The sequence below is a fragment of the Electrona antarctica genome, assembly GCF_951216825.1.
Source record: "Electrona antarctica genome assembly, chromosome: 13".
NCBI classification, from domain to species: domain Eukaryota; kingdom Metazoa; phylum Chordata; class Actinopteri; order Myctophiformes; family Myctophidae; genus Electrona; species Electrona antarctica.
Window position 1 is genome coordinate 3,365,330 of NC_136794.1, and position 21,132 is coordinate 3,386,461.

General features: G+C 43.4%; 2 protein-coding genes across 2 annotated transcripts in view; both read left to right on the top strand.

Annotated features, from left to right (window-relative positions):
- LOC306935523 (hemopexin-like) overlaps positions 1-1,871 on the top strand; it is a gene marked incomplete at its 5' end in the record, with an annotated part of 52,176 nt that extends 50,305 nt beyond the window's left edge. The window contains one exon of the mRNA XM_079518624.1: positions 984-1,871. Within this exon, the coding sequence (XP_079374750.1) occupies positions 984-1,228 (245 nt within the window). The 3' untranslated portion in view covers positions 1,229-1,871. The remainder of the gene's footprint in view (positions 1-983) is intronic.
- Positions 1,872-9,356: 7,485 nt separating this feature from the next.
- On the top strand, positions 9,357-17,034 carry LOC306935524 (hemopexin-like; the record flags this gene model as incomplete). Its single annotated transcript, XM_079518625.1, has 5 exons — positions 9,357-9,371; positions 10,556-10,712; positions 11,411-11,543; positions 12,569-12,690; positions 16,805-17,034. The coding sequence occupies 5 exons, from the start codon at positions 9,357-9,359 to the stop codon at positions 17,032-17,034; spliced, it is 657 nt and encodes a 218-aa protein (XP_079374751.1).
- Positions 17,035-21,132: the final 4,098 nt, after the last annotated feature.

A 21,132-nucleotide genomic window follows, 5' to 3' on the forward strand; every position in this document is an offset into this window, starting at 1 on the left:
TTAGTGAATTGCATTTTTTTTTTGTGAATTGCATTTTTATAGCGCTTTTCCAAGTGCTCAAAGCGCTTTACAGTGGTTCATTCATTCATACATTGGGAGGTGAAGCGGCGAACAGTCGACGCCAGCGTCCTCACTTCCCACATTCACACACCGACGGTGGCGAGCTCACACCGACCGACTCATTGGAGGCAACGTAGGGTTCAGTGTCTTGCCCAAGGACACTTTGACATGTGGACAAGAGGAGGAGCCGGGATTCGAATCGCCGACCCAGGGATCATTAGAATAGAATAGTCAGCACTCCTTTGAGTGTTTTTGTCACTGTATATTTTCCACATGTGAAATGTGTCCTCTGCATTCACCCATCCTATAAATACTAGGAGCAGAAGGGTCCCTCATGAGGGCTGCTTTTTCTAACCTGACTCTGCCAGATTGCAGCAGTATTGAGTTCACAAGTTCCCTCCTCCTGCCTGCATCTGGGCTCTCTCAAGCAGAAACGATGAACCGGAAGACAGAGTGACGGGAATTGTAGTGGGTTATGTGACAAAAGCACAATATTTCATAGTTATCTGCGACCCTTTGGTCGCAACAAAAAAATATATATATTCTCCAGTATGCCACAACAAAAAATTGCAAAAATCTATAATATTGTCACCATTACTTGCCATAGCCTCGACCTCCTGCAAAGGCTCAACTTATGTTACTTAGATAGCATTTTATGTAGACTTAGATGGCAGTTTATGTAGACTTATAGCATTTTATGTAGACATAGCACTATATAGTATATATGCATAGTTTCATTTTATAGATATTCCACTGTTACGTTCTTAGCTTACGTATGATTCATGATAACTACTTTGTATGTAGTATTGCCATGCTTTAATTTGTTCTTGCTTAATGTAAATCGCTCTGGATTAAGAGCGTCTGCTAAATGCCTAAATTGTAAATTGCACAATATAATGCTATGCGTTCCTATATATATACAGGCAATCAGATGTTCGACATTGATTTGAGCACCACCCCGCGGGCAATGGTCAAAGAGGCCAGGCTGCCCTTCGGTAAGGTGGACGCGGCCATGTGTGGCCCCAGCAGCGGGGGCCACACATTCACCATTCAGGTCTTCGTGGGAGCGGAGTACTTTGAGTACGAGACTCCCATGCTGCTGGCCTACAGCAGGATCAGACCGGAGCCACACAAGGTGGCACTGGAGATGTTTGGCTGCGACCACTAGGTGGCAATGTTGCTCCCAGTATACTGGTATGGAGTATGGACCATCACTTGAGATGAGATTAGAACAAACAGTACCATAGTGTTGTTAGACCCCGAGCTCGATTCTATACAAATTTGTTCTAAATCATGACAGTTTTCTGAAAAAAACTCATGTTTCTGTGTCAGTTGGTGCTCAACCATTTTCATGTTAAGGACCCCCGGAATTATCTGTATTTGGCCGCGGACCCCCCATCTGAAAATATGTTGTTCCAGGGACCCCCCCCCCCCCCCCCCCCCCCCCCCAGAAGTAAAAAATGTTCACTGTGAAAGAATATATATTCAAAGATTTGCACACACTTTCACGATTTTTCAAAAAATAGCAGATCTACAAGCTCATAGCGCGGCTTAAGACTGTTTTAGTGCACTGGTTCCCAAACCTTTTCATGTCAAGGACCCCCAAATTGACACTAATTTAGCCCGCGGACCCCCATTTGAAAAGATAGGGACCCCGCATAAGAGAAGATTTTTTTTACGGCTCTAGCAGAGATTCTCCACCCGTTTAATTTCAAGGACCCCCCAAGTTTGACATGCATTAGTCTAGATACGGACGGACCCCCATTTAATGTCATTTCTATCTCTGCGACCCCCAATTTATATTGTATAAATCAAAGTTAATTTAACTCTGAGAGTGTACAAAATGGAACATTTTGGTTCCATTTGTACACTCTCAGAGTTACAGACCCATAAGGGTCCATTTGTTTCCAAACTATCATTTAGCTGGGGAACCCCTGGAACTCCTGACCCCTGGGGGTCACTTCATGGGAACCACTGGATTAGGCAAACAGTTCCATAGTGTTTAAGATTGTTGTAGTGATACATGCAGCTGACCATTGCCACGTTCCAGTTGTTCACTTTGTTCTGAAAGTACACACACACACACACACACACTAGGGCATTCACTTCTAGTCATTTTTACTAGTTGCCTAGTTGCCTAGTTTACTAGTCGACTAGTCGACTAGTTGTTTAACTACCTATTATTATTATTATTATTTTTCTTTTTTAATAAATATTTGTACATTGAAAAACTGTGTACATGGTGACTATAACTATAATCTACCTGATCTTGAGGCCTACAAAATCGGGTACCTTGTTGGTACTAGTCAACTAGTACCAACAAGGTTGACTAGTGGATTTACTAGTCGACTAGTAAACTAGTCAACTAGTTGCTTAATGCCCTAACACACACGCACGCACGCACGCACGCACGCACGCACGCACGCACGCACGCGCGCACGCGCGCACACACACACACACACACACACACACACACACACACACACACACACACACACACACACAGCATATCCTCTTTGCAACTGAACAGTGTCAGGGTTTAGTCACACTTTGTCATGGGATGATAGTTTATACCGATCTGTTCGCTCAACAATAACCTTGTGTTTCTGACCTATAACTCTTTTTGTGAGATTAAAGATATATTTATCCCTTTGATTTTAGTTAATGTAATAAACTTGTCTTTCATACTAAACACGGCGGCTCCTTTCGTCTTTTCCAACTTGGACACGTCACAATATATATGCAGGTACATCTAAAAAAAATTGAATATCGTGGAAAAGTATATTTAAATATTTAAAACCTTATTGATGGGCGCTAGCCCCTCCTATATACAGGTTTAATGTTTTTTTTTAGTTCAATGTTTGTTTTAAAAACGCCATTGACAATAAAGAGAATTTAATGTTTGTTTTGTCACCGTTTGTTTTACATCATTACATACCTAATCATAGTTTAGTTTAGTTTATTTGATCATCCTTCAGTTTCAAATACAATATTTACAGACAATGAATGTTACAAAAACAAAACAAAACATGAAGATGATCAAAAGGAATAGGCAGAAGCTAAAAGCTTATAAATGCCTATCCTATTTACAACAGAACATTATTCGTAATATTCAATACTCATAGCAATATGAGTTAGAGCACCCCTCACTTCACACGGGTGTGATTTTTTTTTTTTTTATCGTGATGATTCTGGCATACAGCTCATGAAAATCAAAAAATCCTATCTCAAAATATATAATACAACAAAGAAAAATATATTTATAATACAGAAATGTCGACCATCTGAAAAGTTTGTTATTTGATGCACTCAATACGTGGTCATCAATAGATTTCTCTCTGGGGTTCAGGTCAGGCCAGTTGGCTGGTCAGCTAAGCACAGTAATACCATGGTCAGTACACCAATTACTAGTAGATTTGGCTCTGTGCTGCTGGAAAAGGAAATCAGTATATTCATAAAGCTTGTCAACATACGGAAGCACACAGTGCTGTAAAATATCCTAATAAATGGTTGTGTTGACTCTACAATTGATAATAAAACACATAGTGATGATTTGGGGCCATGTCATCTGCATTGTCTGACTGCACTCAGTGAAAACTTCACACTGGAGTCAACACAGCCAGGATATCTTTAGAGCACTTTATGCTTCAGTATGTTGACAAGCTTTATCGAAATGCTGATTTTCCTTTCCAGCTCGATTTGGCACCTGCCCACAGAGCCAAAACTACTAGTAAATGGTGTACTGACCATGGTATTACTGTGCTTAATTGACCAGCCAACTGCAGGGATGGATTAACCCCTACGAGGGCCCCTGGGCCAGTAATCTTTGCAGGGCCCCCATAGCACACATGCGTGCGACACTTTTATGTTTGTCAGTGTTTTTATCACCTTTTTGACCTAAATTTAACAAAATAAATGGCCAATGAAGGGCCCCAGGAGCCCATTTCAGGGTGTCAAACCTAGTACCTGACGGTCCAATTTCCCTGAAGGGCCCCTGAGAGCCAAGGGCCCCTGGGCCACGGCCCCACTGGCCCAATGGCTAATTTGTCCCTGGCCAACTGGCCTGACCAGCTGAACCCCACAGATAATCTATGTTATTTGTGACCGAAGGTTGCAGTTAACTATGAAACCTTGCGTTTTTGACACCTAACCCACAATCCCCGTCACTCTGTCACGACACCTAACTCGCAATCTCCGTCGCTCACCCCAGGCAAGCCCCCAGGTCATCGTGACATCACGTGACATCAGCCCCCATATATGGTGCCCAGGTCATTGTGACATCACGTGACATCATCAGGGATGGATATATAGTAAATGCGACCTGCTGTCGCAGTTAAGCCCATACAGACATCAGGTGAACCCTGATGTCATCAATATTGGCCAGCAACTCATCTGACCTCAAACCTCAAACCCTTAGATCTCCATATATGGATAATTGGATATATGGCAGAAACTGTTCTGACATTCCATATGTTGATCCTTCCCCATCCATCATTCCTCTTCAATGTCTCCCTTTTGACTGATACCTGTCCATTGAAACTCTAGACGGGCCCGCCCTAAAGTTATTAGTGCAGCCGCACCAGCAGCTGGCGAAAACTAAGGCCCAGCTCTACCTGGGCCCTCATCAAACCTTGTACACTCAAAAGAATGTCCCCGCTACCACCCTTAGATCTCCATATAACTGTATGGAGCTGACCTGTTCTGACATTCCATATGTTGATCTGACCTCATCAAACCCTGTACACTCAAGACATGCTCCTTATATGGGAAGTACATAATTCATTCCGTGTTGATCTGACCCCATGCCAAAGCGCCAGCGCTCGCCCAGCAGTCTGCCGTCAATGAAGCGGATGCGTGCACGCGACCTCGCCCTTTATAGGGCGCGGTCGCTTCTTGCCCTCAGTCATCTACAGAAGAGGCTCATGCTAGTGACAGTCTATATCATCACAACAAGGTTCCTTCTCGTTGATGTGTGGTTGTTTTACAAATTCAAAGCAGGGATATTTTATGCTTTGTTAAACTAAGGAGCATTCAGTGATTTGGGTGAATTGGAAAACCAATCGGTCCGCCCTGGTAACAAGATATGCACATGCACACTAGCCTGGCTAATAAGCCAGACCGAATCAGCTGTTGGCAAAAGAAAATTGCCTGCCGGCGGATTACGGTATGGAGAGGCTCAATTGTACGCCCATTTCCTACACCAGAGAACTGGTGTGGCCAATCGGGACACGGTATGCAATATGGGCAGGCTTTGGTACAGTGACGTTCAATGCTTGAGAACTTTGACTGACAGTAGCTCTGACCAATTGCGTCAAAGAGAAAATGTTTGAACCCGCCCCCCGGGAAACAAGATCCATACACAGCATCTCCAGACTCAAATACCACACAACAGTGTTGTTCTTGCCCTCAGGCGTCTTACTAGTTCAAGAGGAAGGTGCAAGACATTAGATTCAACAATACAAATGAGTTTAAAGCTGCTATCAAAGCAAAGCTGGGCTTCCTAAGACCTCAACAGTGCCACATGGCTTATCACCTCCATGTCACGCTCCAACAGGAGCCCTTGTACAAGGCTTCTTTGACTATGCATGCACCTCCTGGTACCACAGCACCTCAAAGGCCCTTAAAACTAGGCTCCAGACCTCCCAAAACAAACTGGTCAGGCTCCTACTTGGCCTCACCCCCCGAACCCACCTCACCCCTGCCCACTTTGACAGACTGGCATGGCTTAGGGTCGGCGACAGAGTACAGCATCTTGCAATGGGTCTGGTCCACAAGATTCGATACTCCACCAAGATACCCATGTACCTGTGTAGATACTACCTTAATGTTAACGAAGTCCACACCCACAACACCAGAGGGAGTGCAACGAATCATGTTCAACCCAGATTCGGCACAAACAAGGGACTAAATTCTTTTCGCTCCTATGCCACCAAAATGTGGAACGCCCTACCAACAGTCATTAAGACATGCGAATCCCTTGACTCCTTCAAAACCGCTCTCAAAGGGCACCTACGGATGGCTGCAATTCGAAACTGGCCCCCGTAAAATCTGAATCCCCCCCCACCGCCCCCCCCCCCCCCTTTTTTCCCTCACTGTATATGTTTCCTTTCCCTTTTTACCTCCATTATGATGAATTCCTGTACCGTTCTTTGTCTATATAGAAGTGTCTATTTGTACGTCTCTAAATGTTTTGATGATTTGAACATGGTGGACCCTGTTGTAAACAAGTGTAATGCTTAATTGGGTCGTCCACTCACAGTTAACAGCCTTTGTATTGAGTTTGTGCTTGAAATGTACTGTAATTCTGCAAAAATTTTCAATCAATCAATCAATCAAAATTGATGAAATAATTTGTTTAAAAGTAGCCTGGCCTAGTGGTCCAGGCGCATCATGCCACATATAGGCTCTGGCCTGCCAGCATGTTGTGTTCGAGTCCCGTTTATGACGACCTTTGCCAGATGTCTCTCCCCTTCTCTCTCTCCCTCTTTCCTGTCTATCTTCACTTGATACTATCTATAAAGGCAGATAGTCAGTGGCGTGCACAGACATTTAGAGGGGCAGGTGCTCAAGTTAAAAAAGGGCACCTTGTGCAGCGCGTGGAACCGGCCGGTTGCCTTAATCCATTTTGGGCGGGAACCCCTTTTGGTGTTAGCATTATGTTATGCTTTAGCTATTGAAAAATAGCAGATCTACAAGCTCATAGCGCGCCACCGAGTGGCGCGCTATGAACTTGTAGGTCTGCTATTTTTGAAAAATCAAAAAAAAAGAAGAAAAAAAAAAAAGTTTTTTTTCCTTTTTTTTTCAAAAGGGCACATTGCCAAAAGGGCAGGGGGTGCTCTAGCACCCCCTAGTGTCTATCTGTGCACGCCACTGCAGATAGTGACAAAGGTTTGAGCACCACTGATATTATAGCAACGTAGGTTATTTTCAGAATAATGTTAGGATTTAGAAGACATTTTGTATAGAATCAGTCATGAGGTCTTAATGGGTTAATGTTCAAATTCATTCAATACAATGGTCAGCAGTCTATATTTATTTGAGTTGGTTCAATGTGTTCTTTTTAGAGTGAGATAAGGTCATGGTGCAGATGTGCAGATGTTTACACACACACACACACGTGCACGCGCGCATGCACGCACACACACACACACACACACACACACACACACACACACACACACACACACACACACACACGCACACACAGCTGCACCTACGTGACCCATCCCACATACGGGGTAGAGTACAAGTAAGACACGCAAACGCGGGAAGCGAACGCAGCTCGTAAATTGCAAAAACAACAATTAGAATAAATTACGAATTTTTTTAAGTTTTTTTTTAAGTTAAGTTTTTCTTTAAGTTAAGTTTTTTTTAAGTTTTTCCTTTTAAAGTTTTTCCTTTTTAAGTTTTTTTTTTAAGTTAAGTTTTTTTTTAAGTTAAGTTTTTTTTAAGTTAAGTTTTGTGTGTGTGTGTGTGTGTGTGTGTGTGCGTGCGTGCGTGTGTGTGTGTGCGTGCATGTGTGTGTGTGCTTTTGTGTGTGATACAGCTGCGCCCTCTGGTGGTGGGCGGGTGGTGTTACAGGCGTGACACACAGACACACAGACAGACATGATCTGCTGGGTCTCATAGTAAATGCTCACTGCGTTCGCAATAAAGACTATCTGCAGTATCTCTCTTATACCCACCCAGGTCTGATCTCTGCAATTAAACTTTGGTGTGACCATGCCCTTATAGATTGGCAATCCAGTGCTAAGATTTGTAGGAAGCAGCATTAGTGCTGCCAACGAATATTCCATATTCGAATGATTATTCGAATGTAAAAAATAAAAGAATAATCAAATGTATTAAATTAATTGCTGTGTGAGTTCTGGCGAGACTCTGTGCCACGTAAACTAAAACATTATACAAAAATTAGGCTATTAAGATAATTATGAATCCTTCATTTGATCTCGCAAGACTCAAGAGAGCGCATTTCTCAGCACCAACCGGTCCGGCCCATACAGGACCGGACCATATAGATAAAGAAAGAGAAAGTTCTACAGCATATTAGACTTCAATATTCATATCATATTCATATTAAAATCATATACATTCGACATTCGAAATCATTCGAAATTCGTTCGAATCCATGTGGTGTTCTAAAACCCATTTTGGGCGGGAACCCCTTTTGTTGTTAGCATTATGTTATTCTTTATTTTTTATTTTTTTATTTTTTTATCCCACGATTTTGTAACCCATTTTCCACCCCTGTGTCAATTATGTAATGTGATCCTGGGCTCTACACACCCTCCGCCAACCTGGGGAGAGCAACGGACTTGAACTCATGCTTCCTTCATGCATGAGTGTCCAAGTCGCTCCTTTACACCTGACAGGGGGGAGTTTCCCTGGTTGGACGTAGCGCGTGGAAGGAACACGTTATTCCAACCAGTTCATTTCCCCTCCATCAGGTGACCCGGCTGGCCAGGGGGAGGCAGTTTAGAGACCAGGATTACTGCATGTTTTATGTGAGGGTAACTACCCTAGGGGACACGGGAGAACATGCAAACTCCACACAGAAAGGCCCTTTCGCCAACCCCGCCTCGCGTATGGGCACTGATGGATGGAGGAGGAAACACGCCGCCAGCACCCACAGCGCCCCTGCTGCTGTGTGTTTGTATAGGTCATCATCATGACGGCGATAAAGCACATCATTCGGATCCGGGACATGCTGATCATCATCTTGACCGCTGTCACGATGTAGAGATGGAGGCTGCAACCGTGGATAACGAGGGACACCCATTATTCTTCAAAGGTGAAGTGCCCAAAAAACTAAAAGAACACTTTTGTCAACTTGCACTGTAGAATGTAGAATTAAAGGAGCATTCCATGCTAGAAGGCTTTCTCACCTTTATTTGTAGTTGTTACGTCCCCACCAAAGAGGCCCTCAATGAATTGCATTGAATTGCATTGAATTGCATTGAATTGCATTGAATTGAATGGGGCTATGGGGTGTCTAATTGTCCAGTCCTTTTACTTCTACGCTACTACATCTCAGAGCCAAAATTTTGACTTTTACTTCGCTGCAATTATTTGAAAACTTTAGTTACTGGTTACTTTGGAGATTTCAATTTTGATTAGAAAACATACATTAACCACTTCAACCCTATACATTTCGACCATTTGAAAATAGCCGATCTACAAGCCGATCTACAAGCTCACAATGCATTGTGAGCTTGTAGATCGGCTATTTTCAATAGATTTTAGACGCCGCCATCAGTCTGCCTCACAAAGGAGAGGCGGGCGAAGAGGAGCACCACATGTACCTGTTCCTGGTAAGGCCCGACTCACACGTGCACAACAGATTGATGTATGCTTGTTGTATGAGACTTATCAATTGATGTAGCTCACAATGCATTTCCAATGGGAGTCACATGGTTTGACACAACATTTGTGTTGTATGAGGGGGTGGGGGGCAGTCGAAACACAGCCGAAAGCCATACAACACAAATGTTGTGTCAAACCGTGTGACTTCAATTGGAAATGCATTGGGGCAAGATGTAAACAAACCCTTTCATACATCTAGCATGCATCAATGTTGTATGCTAGATGCGAAGGTGTGAGTCCGGCCTAAGAGTGCTCACCTTTAAATCTACAAGCTCACAACGCGTTGAGAGCTTGTAGATCAGCTATTTTCGGGGGCGCAACCCAGCACTCTGTATCTACTGGAGATGCGGTGCAACGATATGGATTTCGGAACAGATTTGTTCAACGCAAAATGGTGCGTTCCAAGTTCAGGAGACTTCGGAAAAAAAGCTATTTTCCTGAATGCTGCCTTCCGGCAATGGCATGGAAAGGAGGGGCATTTGCATTTCTTCCACCAAATGCTGCATTCGTGGTCTGGAGAGGTCAGTTGTTTTACAGACGGGTACAAGGGCAGGGGCTGAAGCCCCCTTTGATGTCTACTGTATGTATGCATGTCCCTATGTTCAGTAATTCCCCTCAAATTATCTTTTATCTTCTCTTAGCCCCCTGATTTTTGGTTAGGAAAAGCTCAGAGCTTCGCTTCAGTTAGCCGGCCATTAATAACCGATCGTCTTTGCACACTGTCTGCAACCTGTATAATGCTAGTATAATGTGTCATGTTGGTGCATCTCCTAATCCTAATGTCTGCTCTTATGCAGGTGATTGTAATGACAATTTTAAATAGTCCGGCAGATGGGGTGGGCAGGTGGAGAATTTGGTATATAGTCTTTTTTATTAGCCTAAGATATTGTCTACTGTATATCCATGAATCCACTTGCTGACCGGCTGTCGGTATAGAGAGTATGCGCATGCTTAAAGTGAATGGCACATTGAGTGGCAAATCGAGTGGCAAAGCAACAGGCAAAGTGAGTTTAACATTGTTTAATGTTGTTTAATGCAATCAGATAAGACTTTTCTGTGTGGATGTATGGGCTGTCAAAACATGCAGAGAATGTTCAGCTGATAGTGATTCTGATACCATGATGCACTGCAGCAAGACCACGTGTTCCAATACGATCATGGCCAAGAGCTCGTAAAGGACTTCCTCAAGCCCATCGCCGAGGTCTTCCCTGGAGTCCCTGGTGATCTGGACGCTGCCGTGGAGTGCCCCAAGCCAGACTGTGAAGAAGACTCCGTCATCTTCTTCAAGGGTTGGTAGCAGCATGCCCCATGGTTTAATTCCCACTTTGCGTGTGTAAAACAGGCTCAAGTATATTTAAAGGAGCATTCAGTGATTTGGGTGATTTGGAAAACCCCCCGGTCCGCCCCGGTAACAAGATGTGCACATGCACGCACTACAGTGTGGGGGGCACGCGACAGGCCAACAGCACGCACACCAAGGCCTGCCCCCACTTGATCATGATTGGCGGAAGGCCCCTCTCTATCCTGATTGGATGAAGGCTGGGCCACCTAGCCAAAAAAGAAACCTACGTTTTTTTTTTACCCCAGGGGTTAACTGGGGATAGGGAGGAACTCCTTATATGGTCAGCACACTCTATAGTAGGGAGGATTATCACAACAAAATGTAAAAATAAGTGATATTTGAATTAAGTGAAATCACTGAATATACCTCTAACTCTGCAATGGACAACCGGCTCACATTTCCTTCATGATATTAAAAAGTTAAAATGAATTAAGTGGTTTGACGATTTTGTATAGTGCAGGAAATGCTACGTAAAAAACACTAAATCCTCTCCCTCATTCAGATGGAGTGTGTGGTGCTGTGCTTTGATGTAGGGCTATAGGCTGCTCAAATTCCTTACGATTCTATAGGCTCATTGCAGCTGTCAAATAAATAACTACCCAATATACTATTGTACAGTACTTACATTATCTTCTGTCAATGAAGGTGACACCGAGTGGGACTTCCACCTCGAGACAAAGGAGGTCCACGAGGAGCATTGGACAGCCCTGCCAAAATGCACGTCTGCTTTCCGCTTCCACGACCACTATTACCGCTTCCACGGACACCATTTCACCAAGTTCATGCATGCTTTTAATTGTCGAAATTAAACCTAAAGCCTCAACTATTATGTGCTTTTGATTGATTGATTGATTGATTGATTGACAGTCTGCAGAATCACGGTACATTTCAAGTACAACTCGATACAAAAACTGTTAACTGTGAGTGGACGACATGCACCATAAAGCATTACACTTGTTTACAATAGGGCCCACCATTTTCAATTCATCAAAACATTTAGAGACGTACGAATATACACTTCTATATAGCCAAAAACAGGAAATCATCATAGAGGAGGTAAAAAGGGAAAGAAAACATATACAGTAAGGGGGAAAAGGGGTGGGTGGGGGGGGGGATTCAGATTCTACTGGGGCCAGTTTTGAATTGCAGCCGTCCGTATAGGTGCCCTTTGAGAGCAGTTTTGAAGGAGTCAAGGGATTTGCATGTCTTAAAGGACCACTTCACCACTTTTCAACATCTCTTCATATAATTGGTCCTCACTAATAATGTTCATGATAAAACACCACCATTTTTTCCTACTCAGTCTGTGTCTCATAGGAGGGCTTTGGGCAGTTCGGACACCCGTCCACCAGTGACATCATCATTAGGCAGATTTTTTTTTAAACAAGATTTGTTTTAAAATATATTTAGATTTTTATTATCGTGAGAACGATGGCTTCGACTTTTGCATTGCAACTTTTCAGGAAAAGAAAGCCTGCCGTTTCTATTAGCTTGGATTCACCATCGATGATGTCACTGGTGGACAGGTTTCTGAACTGCCCACAGCCTTCCTATGAGACACAGACCGAGTAGGAAAAAAATGGTGGTAATTTATCATGAACATTAGTTAGGACCAATTATAGGAAGAGAAGTTGAAAAGTGGTCCTTTAATGACTGTTGGTATGGCGTTCCACATTTTGGTGGCATAGGAGCGAAATGAATTTAGTCCCTTGTTTGTGCCGAATCTGGGTTACATGCATGCATGCACATGCACACACACACATGTTATGTATAACATTGTAACATGTATAACATTGACCTCAGAAGCCGGTGCATATATTCTCCAGGAAATGACACTGACCACGTGGAGAGAGAGCGCTGCAGTCGTGTGACCCTGGACGCCATCGTATCGGACGATTCTGGGAAGAGCCTGTTGGCCTTAAGAGGTGAGACAAGACCAGACTATAGACTATAGCAGCCCGTCTGAATAAGTCCACAAGGCAAGCGAGAGTGCACAACCAATACTATTTCTCTCTATATAAGCTGTTACATGTTCATGGCCGTCATCCCACTGAGCAATAGACGTGCGTCTAAGAATGCGATAAAAAACGGCTAAAAATGAAAGTTTTTTAGACGTCTATCCTTAGATTAGACGTTGATGGTCTATATATAGACCATCAATATATAGACGTTTAAACAACCGCTAATCAATGTCTAATCTAAGAATAGCCGATCTACAAGCTCACAACGCGTCGCGCTGCGACGCGTTGTGAGCTTGTAGATCGGCTATTTTCAGCAAGTGTAAAAAATCAGTCGTTACGACGGCATCAAGGCCCGCCAAAATACATTTCAGTCGACTAAATCAACTGTAGATTTAGCCGACTAAAATCTTATGACATTTAGTCGACTAAAACTAGACTAACACTAAAACATTCCAGGTGACTAAAATATGACATTTATTCCAAAGACTATATGACTAGACTAAAATAGTTAGGAGGTCAGGAGGTTTTCGGACCCAAGTGCAGGACAGAGGCAGAGAGGCAAAGTAGTGGAATTGCAGAAGGTTTATTACCAAAATCCAAGAACACGAGGCAAACATGAACTCGAAATAGCCTGGGAAGTCACTAGGAGCAAACACAAGTGACATAAAACAATGATCTGACAAAGGAAAGGAAAAACCAGGGGAGTATAAATACACAAAGACACAGGTGAACTCAACAGATAATCAACACAATGATTGGCTAAAAGACTAACAAGACAAGGTGGAAACACTAGGGTAATCAGGGTACTGGTGAGACAACACAGGTAACAGGTGTGTGTAAAGTAAGTGTAAAGTAAAACCAAAACCAAGAACAAGGAACACTAGAAAAACATAACACATGTCACGGACCGTGACAATAGTTACTTTCAAAATGAAAAGCTCAACAAGATATACCCACCCAAAAAATATATTATCCCAATTTTTTTTTTTAAATGTACCTGAAGGGGCTTTGGAATAGCGGTGCTGGCGTTATATATATATATATATATAGGACAAACACACTTGAAATGGGAAATGGAATTCGTACGGTTTTGTTTTGCATAATTTATGTAATGCTATACTGACGTTTGCGCAACACTCTGGAAAACAAAGTATTGCATTGTGGGTTTGAGCTGACAGGCCATATTTGATGTCAATCAATCAATGAAGTCACCTTAATTCAAGTGGCAGATGCCTTTTTCCCTTTTTTATTAGATATATTTTTAGGGGCATGTCATGTGATCTACAGTACCTGCAAAGCCTTTGTGATCTACTGGTAGATCACGATCTACCTTTTGGGCAGCCCTGGTTCTAATCCTATAGAATTCAGAATGCCTGTTGAGGGGGATGTGTAGGGCCTCACATCAGACCTTTACTGCATTGCTGTATGCTTGTTGGATGAATGTTGTGTAGTGTCATGGCCGCCCCAATGCATTTCCAATGGAAGTCACATGGTTTGTAGTCCACATTTTGGACTACAAGCTGTTGTATGGCTTTCGGCTTTGTTTCGACTGCGCCCCTCCCCCTCATACAACACAAATGTTGTGTCAAACCATGTGACTCCCATTGGAAATGCATTGGGGCGGCCATGACACTACACAACATTCATCCAACAAGCATACAGCAATGCAGTAAAGGTCTGAGTGAGGCCTAAAGAAGGACCAAAGACACAGCTGCATCCGTTTGCTTAGGGTGCACTCACACGGTAAATGCAATTCTCTGTGCTTGTTGGATCAATGCTGTGTTGTGTCATGGGTGCACCCTTAGGGTGCACTCACACCTTTAATGCACCTTTAATGCAGTCGAATGCGCCCCTCCCCCTCCCCCTCGCAGTTGATCCAACGAGCACAGAGAATTGCATTAACCGTGTGAGTGCACCCACACGGTTAATGCAATTCTCTGTGCTCGTTGGATCAACTGCGCCCCTCCCCCTCATACAACACAATGTTGTGTCAAACCATGTGACCTCCATTGGAAATGCATTGGGCGGCCATGACACAACACAGCATTGATCCAACGAGCACAGAGAATTGCATTAACCGTGTGAGTGCACCCTAAGGCTGAGCTCACACCTTTAATGCAATTCTGGTGCTCGTTGGATGCATGTTGTGTAGTGTCATGGCCGCCCAATGTATTTCCAATGGAGGTCACATGGTTTGACACAACATTGTGTTGTGTGAGGGGGAGGGGCGTTTCGACTGCGCCCCTCCCCCTCACACAACACAATGTTGTGTCAAACCATGTGGCGGCCATGACACTACACAACATGCATCCAACGAGCACCAGAATTGCATTAAAGGTGTGAGCTCAGCCTAAGGGTGCACTCACACGGTTAATGCACTGCATTGCTGTTGTGAGTGTCATGGCCGCCCCCAATGCATTTCCAATGGAGGTCACATGGTCTGTTGTATGACTTTCAGCTGTGTTTCGACTGCGCCCCTCCCCCTCACACAACACAATGTTGTGTCTAACCATGTGACTCCCATTGGAAATGCATTGGGGCGGCCATGACACTACCCAACGAGCATAGAGCATTGCATTAACCGTGTGAGCTCAGCCTTAGGCGCACGACTGCGCCCCTCCCCCTCACACAACACAATGTTGGGTCAAACCATGTGACCTCCATTGGAAATGCATTGGGCGGCCATGACACAACACAACATGCATCCAACGAGCATCCAACGAGCACGAGAATTGCATGAAAGGTGTGAGCTCAGCCTTAGGCTGAGCTCACACCTTTAATGCAATTCTCGTGCTCGTTGGATCAATGCTGTGTAGTATCATGGCCGCCCAATGCATTTCCAATGGAGGTCACATGGTTTGACACAACATTGTGTTGTGTGAGGGGGAGGGGGCGTTTCGACTGCGCCCCTCCCCCTCATACACGGTTAATTGCATTAACCGTGTGAGTGCACCCTTAGGCCTCACTCACACCTTTTGATCTAGCATACAACATTGATGCATGCTTGTTGTATGAATGTTGTGAGTGTCATGGCCGCCCCAATGCATTTCCAATGGAAGTCACATGGTTTGTAGTCCACATTTTGGACTACAAGCTGTTGTATGGCTTTCGGCTGTGTTTCGACTGTGCCCCTCCCCCTCATACAACACAAATGTTGTGTCAAACCATGTGACTCCCATTGGAAATGCATTGGGGCAAGCTGTGTCACACCCTTTGCATACAACAAGCATACAGCAATCTGTTGCGACCGTGTGACAGTGAGGCCTTATACCGCCCGAGAGATCATACTTTCTGATAAGCGTAACGCAATTATAGAAACATTCGAATGGCAAAATTATAATAGTCGTCGTTACAGAATATTGCGTCCTTCCATTTATTGTGATAACTGACCCCCCCCCCCCTTTTGCTTATTTGACACGTAATCATCATTCAATTACTATTTTATATTATTAATTATATGATATGAATATTACAAATTATAAATACAAAAACAAAGCACTATCAGACAAAAAGTAGACTAAGACATTTTCGTCACCGCTAAACCCCTTATCCCTAAGCAAAGAAGTTTAGGGATAAGGGGTTTAGCCGTGACGAAAATGTAGCCCTAATAGTCAAAAGTTGAGGAATTTGTACTTTACTTGAGTATTTCCAATTTCATACTTTCACTTCTACTTCACTACATTTTGGATCAAAATATTGTACTTTTACTCCACTACATTTATTTGAAAACTTTAGTTACTAGTTACTTTGGAGATTGTAATTTTGATTAGAAAACATACATTAACCACCATTTGAAAATAGCCGATCTACAAGCTCACAATTGTGAGCTTGTAGATCTGGTATTTTCAATAGATTTTGTACACATTTTGAACTTGTGAAATGGCACATTCTGCACAATGAGTACTTTTAGTACTTTAAGTAAATTTTGATGCCGATACTTTTGTACTTTTACTCAAGTATACATTTTCAATTCCGTACTTTTCACTTGTAACAAAGTACTTCTAAATTGCAGTATTGGTATACTTTTACGTAAGTAAAACAATCGAGTACTTTTTCCACCACACTGTCCACCATGCAGGTAACCACATCTACGACGTGGACATGACGGCCAGCCCGCGCGCCCCGACCAACGAGCGCCCTCTGGCCCTCTTCAAGAAGGTGGACGACGCCATGTGTGGCCCCGACGGCGTGACGGTGGTGCGGGGGAACCACTACTACCACTTTGCGAGCCCCATGATCATGATCGCCGCCAGGGCCCTGCCCGAGCAGCACAGGGTCTCCCGGGACCTCTTTGGCTGTGACCACTGAACGACGAACGGTCTGACATAACAGAAAACACCAAAGGTGGCCTGCATGGGTCGTGTGGCTCAGCGGTCCAGGCACCTTGGCTGGTAATCCAGTCTGGCAGTGTGCCGGTGGGTTCGACTCCCGATCCCGACGGCCCCTACTGCATGTCACCCCCCCCCCCCCCCCCCCCCCCCCCATCTCCCTCCCCATTTCCTGTCAGCCTACTGTCTGTCCCTCTATAAAAATATAAAAATATAAAATAAAGGCGAAAGCCACAAAAAAACATAAAAAAAGAAACACCAAAGGTGCCTGATTATAAAAAAAAAAAAAACAAGGACACATTTTGAAGAAAATGGCCAAAGACAAAGATGCGCAGTGTTAAACCATTAAAACCGGGAAAGCATCTGTCATTTTAGATTAAAAAAAAAAAACAAAGAAAAAAAGGCCTTCTAAATCAGTAGTTCTCACACTTTCAAGATTTTTCAAAAATGTTCAAAAATAGCAGATGTACAAGCTCGCAGCGCGGCACAAAGTGACTCACTGTGAGCTTGCATATCTGCTCTTTTTTAACAGACAACGCTAAAGTCTAAAATGACACATGATGCTTGTTGTTGAACACCATTTTCACCAAGTATTGATATTATCAAACAAATATCAACGTATCAGTCATTTCCCCACAATGAAATGCATTGCATTTAAGTCTGACCAGTCCTGTATAGTCGTAAAAAATGAATGCCCAGAAGAGTATATCAAATGTGGATCCCCCATGTCTCCCCAGACAATCCAACCCTGCATTCCTATATTTGTCTTTGTTTATTTTCTGCTTGTTTAATTTCCTTCTTTGTAGAGACGGTTATCTCTTCTCAGGTCTTCGTCTCTGTGATTCTCCTCATAGCTCCTATATTTTCTCTGTGATTCACTGAGTTTGCACAGTAATGTTAGTTACTTCTGTGTCGTTGTGAATAAAGATTGACTCTGAGCTATATGGAACAAACATGGTCATCTGGATTCTGTATTCAAAATCGTTTGAGAGGAATTATGTTTAGGCTCCAAATAAGGTTTGATGAATCATACAAGAAGTACCAGCAGTGACATGTTCTGCAGAGCTGTGCAGACACAAAAATACAATATGAAAAGATAATAATAATAATACAAATAAAAATACTGGATGTTTTTTTGGATTGATTGATTGATTTATTAACAGTTTGCAGAATTACAGTACAATTCAAGTATAACTCAATACAAAAACTGTTAACTGTGAGTGGACGACACCATAAAGTAATTGTTTTTCAATTCATCAAAACATTTAGAGACGTACGAATATACACAACTATATAGTCAAAACAGGAAATCATCATAGAGGAAGTAAAAAGGCAAAAGAAACATATACAGTGAGGGGGGAAAAGGGGTGGGTGGGGGATTCAGATTTTACGGGGGCCAGTTTTGAATTGCAGCCGTCCGTAGGTGTCCTTTCAGAGCAGTTTTGAAGGAGTCAAGGGATTTGCATGCCTTAATGACTGTTGGTAGGGCGTTCCACATTTTGGTGGCATAGGAGCGAAATTAATTTAGTCCCTTGTTTGTGCCGAATCTGGGTTGCACTTGAAGTAAAAGGTAAAACTTACCTTATCTAGAACAGTGGTTTTCAAACTGTTTCATGTCAAGCACCCCCAAATTGACATTAGCCTGCAGAACCCATTTGAAAAGATATGCCAGGGACCCCCATGACTAAGAAGAGTTTCACTCTTCTAGCAGCAGTGATTCTCAACCATTTTAACTTCAGAGACCCCCCAGTTTGACATGCATTTATAGGCTACGGACCCCCATTTAATGGCATTTCTTTCTCTGGGACCCCAATTTATATTGTAAAATCAATGTTAATTTAACTCTGAGTGTGTACAAATGGAAGTAACCAAATTTGGTTCCAGTTGTACACTCTCAGAGTTACAGACCGATCAGGGTCCATTTGGTTCCTAACTATCATTTAGCTGGGAACCCCCTGGAACTCCCTCAAGGACCTCTGGGGGTCCACTTTCAGAACCACTGATCTAGAATCAGCTTAGTTTGTTTTTATACAGAGCCAAGTTGTGCACAAAATAAAGCATATAGGACAACAGCAGAAGTGAAGCAATAGCATGCTTTTGTCAGTAGAGGGCACAGAAACTCCATTTTATACACCTGCAAACATGCTGAAGCAAAACCTCCTTCTGGCGCGTTAGCGGCCGTATTCCCCTGAGAGACAGCAACATGTTAGGTTTCCCTGCAAACTTTGCTTGGTGGCCTTGTGGTTAGAGTGTCCGCCCTGAAACTGGGAGGTCGGGGGTTCGATCCCCGGCCAGGTCATACCAAAGTTAAAAATAATGGGACCCAATGCCTCTCTGCTTGACACTCAGCATCAATGGGTTGGATTGGGGGGGTCAAATCAACTAATCAAATGATTCCCGAGCGCGGCACGGCTGCGGCTCACCGCGATGGGTCAAATGCGGAGAACAAATTTCACTGCGGTAACGTGTGTGACAAATCGTACGACTTTGGCTTTGATTAAAGGTGATTAAAGGTGGGACAACATCAAATATTTCCATCCATATATCAACACAACAATTTATGGAAATGGCTGAAAATTAAATGACTGTACAGGTAGCAGAAGTGAACTGCACAGTTTCTAGTTGTAGGCCTACTGTGGCATAATATTGACCTTTAAATGTACAGTACAGTAGCCTATTATACAGTGTAGTAGGTATTATAAATGTCTATAGCAGTCAAAACCAGATGTATTTTCAAAGCTCCAGAATCCTCTGTTAAATGTGAAATGAATTGTAGCCTACTAGAGCGGTGCCCGTTGCATGGGCACTGGCCTACTTGCAAGTTGCAACGATGCAAGTTGGAAATGCATTCCCCACCCAGTTATTATGTCTGTGTCCCTTGTATGCCCATATATGGAGTTCTTTGTCAGGCATGGCCAAATATGGAGTCTATGCAGACGTCAGAACATCATTGTGATGTCAGAACAGGCCAGCTCCATATATGGAGATATACTGTAGGAGTGTTCAGGTCCAGAGCCTGAGGCAGAGGCCTTTGTGCTGGTGCTGGACAACGGTGTATCCGACGGACTCGACACCGGGCACTGCACTCCCTGTGGGGGTGTGGAACGCGTGCGTGTGTCGAATTTGAAGTCGGTGGGGCGAACGGTTCTCGAGTTACAGATGTCTCACGCACGCATGCACACGCACGCACACGCACACGCACACGCACACGCACACACACACACACACACACACACACACACACACACACACACACACACACACACACACACACACGGTGCATTTATAGATAGATAGTGATGATATACCATGTATATCGTCACCAAGGATATACCTAAGTATTCTTGTATTTGTTCATATACTGTACAGAGCTTGAGAGAGTTTAACAGGATGGACTTCTTCCACTCCTGACAGAATCAGAATGGGAAATGTGGGGCCGGATTGGATTTAGTGGTGGTGTTAATTAATAGGAGTGTAACGATTCATTTCAACAGCGATACGATACGTATCACGATACATGGTTGACGATACGATACATGGACGATATTGGTTCAACATGGCGATCCGATACGATACGATTCAATGATTTGAAATCGATACAGTAACTATTTAAAATACATTGACATTGTTTTAAACTAAGTAACCCCTCTTTTTCTTTTTCCTTCTAACAATTGCTAAATACCACGCACAAAAATGTAGTATTGATACAATCGATAATTTGCACAGCAAAACGATTCGATACCGATTATTTGCATTGCAAAACGATACGATACAAAGTCAATGTTGCTGTTTTCATTTCGATATACTTCGATTCTTGAAATTAAAATCGATTTTTCGATGCAGTTACTATATCGTTACACCCCTATAAAATTAACCTCTAGGTGTAAAAAATAAATACATAAATAAATAAATAATTTGGGGGCACGGTGGCACAGTTGGTAGTGCTGTAGCCTCACAGCTAGAAGGTCCTGGGTTCAATTCCCGCTCGGGACGCTGTGGCTGCTGGCGGCGTGTTTCCTCCTCCGCGTCATCAGTGCCCATACCCAAGGCGGGGTTGGCGAAAGGGCCTTTCTGTGTG